Genomic DNA, 7,208 nt, shown 5'->3' on the forward strand with positions numbered 1-7,208 from the left:
GTACATGACATACATAACAAGTCTGTTGTTCACTGCAACAATATCAGTATCTTGTCTCAAATATAGCATGAAGCAGAAAGTGTTACAACATGTGCTGGTACCACTTTATATAATATTTCTTACAATCTTCAAAAATGAAATACGTTTTGTATTCAACGTGTGCCTTGCACAAACGTGTGTGTTTGTATTCAGTGTGTGACTGTCAAACCTCAGATGGACAAAAAAACAGTGGGCAGGGTCAAATGTGGGTAGAGTCAAATGTTTAACTCCACCCACATTGAGCCCGCCCCCGAACTACACACTGCAACAACAACAAAAATGGTGAGCGAGGTCAAACATTTGACTCTGCCCACATTGAGCCCCGCCCCGAACTGCACACTGCAGTCAGGGGTACTTGAGAGAATTTGACCCTTTATTCATTGCAGTGTTTTAAATGCCAAAGAATGGGACATGTAGCTGCTCAGTGTAAAGGAAAGAAAAGATGTGCCAAGTGTGGAGGGGCACATTATTATGGTGAATGTGGAAGCAATGTGAAGGTTAAATGCTGTATTTGTGGGTGAGAACACAGTGCAGCATTTTGGTGGATGCCAGGTACAGAGAGAGGTTAGAGAGGCTCAGAGATATAGGATTAGTCATGATGTATCATATGCAGAGGCCGTAAAACAGATTGGTAGAACTAGTGCGGACTGATGGAGCTTACATGGATGTACCTGTAGTAAATGGACCTACTGTCGGGGATGGTGCTTCTGATGGTCCTGGCATGGTTTCGAGGCCTGTTCAGAAATCTTGTGCTCATGAATGTGCGGTGTCAAAGGACACTTTGATAATTAATAAAGTTTCCTTAATAGCTTTTATTGGTAAGGTTATCAATACGACTCGGGTTGTGGAAAGCAGAAATGCCAGGTTGGGGTTATTGTGGCAAAAGAGATACTGGGGGTAACAGATGTTACTGTTGAAATGGTTGTTGACATGCTGAACAATCCTAAGGGTGGAGTGTTTCAGCATGATATAGAGCAAGTTTAATGGGGAGGGGGAGGGTGTGATAGAAGTTAGGGATTTATTTGGTTTTGAATTTTATTTTCATGGTAGTACAGAATCGGGCAGATCATGATTGATAGTACATTCCAACACAGTAGGTGGCGGCATGCACTGAAACGATTGTTTGCGGACCGCGAGGATATGCTAGAAGTAGAACAAGAACATATCCGTCAGTTACGTAAGACGGATAGATGGTACACACGATCCATAAAGATTTCCGGTCTCCATTTTATTGTAGCTTGCAGATACAGACAGGCGGTTCGACGAAGGACAGGAAACGAATCGACTATCAGTGTTTGTTTTAAAATACATTACGGTAAATAACACCTCTAAATAATACAAAATGTTACACGTATTTCTATTTAGCAGTGAGTATTGTTTCTTTGATATTTATTCGAACTTTCTCTTGTATTCATATTAGTTAGTTGGCCCTAGCTAGCCATTTCTTTTCCTCAGGTAGTTAGCTAACGTGTAGCTGAAATGGCTAGACCCAACTGTATCGCAGCAAGTAACTGATTATGTTGCAGTTCATTTGCAATTGTACTCTAAGCAATTATACTCACACGTAGCCATGGCATGTGCAAATGGTGAACTAGTCAGTACAGGGACTGGGGAGGGAGCCAGCAAATGTTTAGGGTTATGGTTATCTCAGCAAGGCCTCCTCTTCCATTTTGCGTAGTAACGTAAGTGAACAAAGGCTGGAGGTGTGATTGGTGTTTACTAAGGTTAGCTAGTTGTTTTACCCTCTTATTATAGTTTGTTATTGCAATATAGCAGAGCCATCTAGCTATTTCACGGAAATAAGTAATCCCGCAATTTCCATGTGCTACGTATTTCCACACCACTGGCTTTATGCCCTATTGTAGCCTACCCCAAATTCAACCATAATGATACACATCTGCTTGATTGTTATAAACACACCTGGCTGTTTGAATGTGGGTTTAATTGTATGTGGAGGACCATTTTTATCTAAGTGTTATGAACAGACTATTGGCCTACTTGAATATACATTGTTGTTGTGTGGAAAATGTGTACCCCATGAACATCTAAATGGACAAATCTTCTTTCAGTTTCTCATTCACGTTTGCGGAGTATCAATTTGTTTTGAAAATTGAGGCCTGTTGAAATGGGAGGTAATTACTTACGTTTTTGTTCCTTGCATGCCAATACAATTCACATAATTTGGTGTGTGTTCCAGAACTGCTTGAAGTAGCTTTTCTGGTTCACGTCTATCTGAATGCAATTGAGCCCCAGTTTCTTTTTACAGGTGCATGACTTTAAAGTTAAGTACATTTGCTGATAGGCTGCCTTTTGAATAATGATTCCTAGAAAGCAAAACATACATGCTGTTTAATATTTTTAAAGATCCAGCCATGCACCGAGATTGCCCTCTCGACTGCAAGGTCTACGTGGGAAACCTGGGGAACAATGGCAATAAGACAGAGCTGGAGCGGTCATTCGGCTATTATGGGCCACTTCGCAGTGTCTGGGTAGCTAGGAACCCCCCAGGCTTTGCTTTTGTGGAATTTGAAGATCCAAGGGATGCAACCGACGCAGTGAGAGAACTTGATGGAAGGTAAAGCCTAAGAACAAGTTCCTCTGGTGCAAAAATAAACTGAATGATAGAATCAGYAAATTGAGGTCATTTTTCAGGTTTTTGTTCCTTGCATCATTTGCATGCCAATACACTTGACAGTTTGACAAAATAAATGCAGATAATTTCAGAGGTGTGTTCCAGAACTGTTTGAAGTAGCTTTTCTGGTTTGTCCATATGAATTCAAATGATCCACYTGTGCTTTATATTCTGGTATAAAATAACCTATTGACAGAGCCTAGTTTGCTTGGAGATATTTGTTTCCACTCTGGTATTTGGAAGGACTGCCTATTCATTTTTGTTGCCACTTGCCTCCATTTAACTTCCTGAAAGGGGGTGAAACAAGGCCATGCATGCCATAATGTTTTGGTGACTGTTTAACAGCATGCTCTGCGGTAACACTGTATTGCTCTGCACAGGACACTAAGTGGTTCCCGTGTGCGAGTGGAGCTGTCCAATGGTGAGAAACGCACCCGCAACCGGGGTCCTCCTCCATCGTGGAGCCGACGTCCTCGAGATGAACATCGTGGGCGTCGTGGTAGCCCACCCGCCAGGCGCAGGTAACCCATCTCCCATACAGGGCTTTATGATAGCAATGCCCAACAGACTACTAATCCTTTTCTGTCCCTTTTACTAGTTAAACTATTTGTTTTGTTCCTGTGTCCTCTTTCCAAACTGCATCTCCTGTTTCGCTGCACCATATTGATAGTTTAGCACTGACTGTTTGATAACCCTTTTTCCATGGTAGTCTACAGTGGTTAGTGTAATGTGCTGAAGGCATGCAGTTTTCATCTTCATTATCATTGTTTAATGACTTCCGGGGTACTTTAGATCCAGGGGGTGGGTACAGTGTGAAATGAAGTGTGCTGATTTGTATGCCAAGTTTAAGTAATAAGTACATTTGCGTTTTCTCTACCACATTTTCTCTAAATTTGGCTTGCAAGCTTTTCACTGTTACCTGAAGCACTGAACGTGTTTTGGAAGTAGGTGATTCATATTTCAAACCAGTACCTCACTATGAACCGGGTGGGAGGGAAGCTTAATGATGCTAGGTTGGTTGTTTTTGTTACAATTTGAGGTTGCTTTTTTTATTGACCATTTATATTAATAAAAATGAACCCCGTTACAGAGTCATCACCATGCCTCTTCTCACCACCCTCTGAGTCAGTCAACTAGTCCTCTTTCAGCATCATGTGACCATTGACCAGCGTGCCCCAATCAGCTTGGCTGATGTCGTGTCACATGGCCAGTCATCAGGTTGCACCAGCCCATTGGTTCCTGCGCATGCAGTTCTCAGCCTCTTCCTCCTCCAACTTTAACCCAATCGGCAGCGGCCCTCCTCACATTCCCGACCAATCAGCGTTTTACGTCCCCAAATGTCTACACTGCAACCTACCAGCAGCAGCCCTCGGCTAACCAATAAAAGCAGGAAAAATCCACAGCCAGCCCCCATCCACCAGCCAACTAATCACCTCGCAGCATCTGGCCAGTCCTTTTCAGCCAAATCTGCCTACCCGGCCTACAGTCTACCTCCCCTTCGTCATTTCTAGCTTGTTGAAAACCAAACGACTAGTAAGTTTTACCTGCTTCATACAGTACACTGCTGATTACAAATTTAAAAGTGAAGAGAAAGCTGCTTTAAAAAAAGGTTCTCCTTTTTTATTTGAATCAAACAGGATTGGTATTTCTCCCTCATTACTGTAATCCGTTGATTTAAAGAGAAATGGACATTTTGAGAAACATTAATTATTAATCTGTGAAGGTCTTTCTAATTGTTCAAAGGAGCTATTCTGATCAGTGCTTCCCCTGGTTTAGGTCGCAGTGGTCCCATCTTGTGTGTGCTTGCCCTTGTTCTCAATATGTAGCCTTGAATTTACTGCAGCATTGAGAGCATTCTTACCCAATTTTTTACCATTAATTATGTTACAGCCCTCCATTTTCTTACCCCTTCCCATTTGGTATAATTGCACTTCTCTTTCCGAAGCATTTTTTGTCATTCACTCAGCTGGCAGTATTAACTAACCATGGCCTTTTATGGGAGGCGATGACTGAATTTCAGATTACAAATGCCTTATCTGCAGTCACCCATTCCATCCCTTTGGGGGGGGGGGGGGTGTAATAGACATTAACTTGGTTTCCCCAGAGGGGCAGTTTTTGGTGGGGACTGTAGGGTTTACTTCAGGGTAATTTGGGGGTTGGATGGGTTTGGAATCAATGGGCCACCAATGTATCATGCTCTGCTTTTAACATCCTCTTATTCCCCCCTCCCCAGATCCCCACGTAGGAGGAGCTTCAGCCGCAGCCGAAGCAGGTATGTTGACAGCCATAAGAGATTGGAAAAGTTAACAGCCGTACTGTGGGCAAGTTTTCATGGAAGCATGGACTGAAGGACCCAATTTTGAACCTTGTGTATGGTTCTGACAAGTATTTGATCTCTTAACACACCCCAGCACAGCTTTCCAATGTTGTCAATGATTAGATCCTCTTGTCAACAGGGGCCTCTGTAAGATTCAGGTTGCTTTGGTTAATTCTCTTGTTCCTTTTGTATGCAGGTCTCTCTCCAGAGACAGGAAGAGGGAGAGATCTTTGTCCCGGGACAGGAACCACAAACCTTCAAGATCKTTTTCTCGATCAAGGAGGTAAGCAGGAGGGGTTTTAACAGACAGCAATAATTTTTTATCTTAGCAACAGTGAAACCACTTTAGTCGTGGCTTTTATGGAACAGTAACAGGCCAATGGTGTAACCTCTTTCTGAGGGAGTACATGAATGCTCCAGGGGAAATTTATATTAACATTCTGGCATAACTGTTTTTCCCCTCGCAGTCGCTCCAGATCTACGGAGAGAAAGTAAGGAAATGCATGGCAGTCGAGTTTGACGGCGAAGAAGATGAATGAATTTTTATTTTTTTTCAAATATTTTAGCGGTTTCGTTTTTGCTTCTCTGTGACATGTAAGGTATCCAATTCCTCTGTATTTTGTAAATAAGTTGGTATGCAGGTGTAACGCATGACTAAAATGGCTGTTAGTCCTGTTAATGCCAAGACATACCGTAGTTGTCCGCAAGCAGTATTCCATTTCATCAATCATTATAAGCGTTCTCTGTATTTGTCCATGAAAGTACCAGCTCACGGAAACACACCATTCTAAGTAGTCTAGTGCTCAAGTCATGTTCCATGTCAGCAAGATTAGTGTGTCTGGATGTGGTGGAAGGCTATCCTATTGTCGGTTAATATACCGATATGTTTTCTAATTGACCTCTAGGACTTCCACTATTCTTCCAGTTCCTGTTGGTAAAGGTTTGTCTTTGCAAATAACGGCACCCTTATTTTGACTACAATAGCCCACTGTTTTTCTTTTCCTTGATATTTGTACTACTTGTTATGTTCTCAGAATTAAACTAGTTGTAAAAAGGCTTCTTACATTTCTTTTGTGGCAGTTTTTTCATTAAATGATTCATTCTAAAATAGGAAACAACTCAAAGGTGGTCTCATGTTGACGTCCTGAAGCAACTAGAGAGAAGAAAAACGCTGACTACTAAATCACAAATCAATGGGAAATGCTGGGCGTCATTATGACATTAGGCAGTGCTTACTGTATATGCTATGTGAACCTTAATTTGAGGTCTGAAAACATGAGACATTTGAGCACACATTTTGGGGGTATTCTGAAATGCACCATAATGGGTTGCTGTTGTATTGCATACATTTCTGCTCTTAACAGCTCACCTTTATGGCCTCTAGTTGCACATACACTGATTGTACAGTGCTCTTTCCATTAAATACTGACCAGGTGAATAATGGTGAAAGCAATGATCCCTTATTGATGTCACCTGTAAAATCCACTTCAAACAGTGTAGATGGGTAAAAAAAAAAAAAAAAAATTTAAGCCTTGAGACAAGGATTGTGTATGTGTCGTTTAGGGGGTAAATGGGCAAGACAAGATTTAAGGGTCTTTGAACAGGGTATGGTATTAGGTGCTAGGCCCACTGGTTTGAGTGTGTCAAGAAATGCGACGCTGCAGGGTTTTTCACGCTCAACAGTTTCTTGTGTGTATAAGAATGGTACACCACCCAAAGGACATCCAACCAACTTGACAACTGTGGGAAGCATTGGTGTCAACATGGGCCAGCATCCCTGTGGAACACTATAGACAGCTTGTAGAGTCCATTTCCCGATTTAGGCTGTTATGGAGGGGGGGGGGGGCGCAACTCAGTAGTAGGAAGGTGTTCTTAATGTTTTGTACACAGTGTATACTGCATTCTAGTCATGGCTCATCCTATATAACTACTGCTATTCACACCTTGTATATTCACATACTGTCTATACGCCATTCATATACTGCATATTAGAATGAACTATGTCGAATACAGTTTACTGTAAATACACAGTACAAAACCCCATAGCAAAATGGATAGAACTGCAGGAAATTGGCTTCTGGACCTGAGTCTGGAATATAAATAATATATCAAATGTATTTATATAGCCCTTCTTACATCAGCTGATATCTCAAAGTGTTGTACAGAAACCCAGCCTAAAACCCCAAACAGTAAGCAATGCAGGTGTAGAAGCACGGTGGC

General features: G+C 41.9%; 1 protein-coding gene across 1 annotated transcript; it reads left to right on the forward strand.

Moving 5' to 3' along the window:
- Positions 1–1,263: 1,263 nt before the first annotated feature.
- On the forward strand, positions 1,264–6,047 carry srsf3b (serine and arginine rich splicing factor 3b). The gene is made up of 7 exons (XM_023992027.2): positions 1,264–1,354; positions 2,109–2,171; positions 2,404–2,614; positions 3,052–3,192; positions 4,905–4,943; positions 5,185–5,271; positions 5,456–6,047. Exons 2-7 carry the CDS (start codon positions 2,165–2,167, stop codon positions 5,481–5,483), a joined length of 513 nt encoding a protein of 170 aa, XP_023847795.1. The 5' UTR covers positions 1,264–1,354; positions 2,109–2,164; the 3' UTR covers positions 5,484–6,047.
- Positions 6,048–7,208: the final 1,161 nt, after the last annotated feature.

The sequence above is a fragment of the Salvelinus sp. IW2-2015 genome, linkage group LG1, assembly GCF_002910315.2.
Source record: "Salvelinus sp. IW2-2015 linkage group LG1, ASM291031v2, whole genome shotgun sequence".
NCBI classification, from domain to species: domain Eukaryota; kingdom Metazoa; phylum Chordata; class Actinopteri; order Salmoniformes; family Salmonidae; genus Salvelinus; species Salvelinus sp. IW2-2015.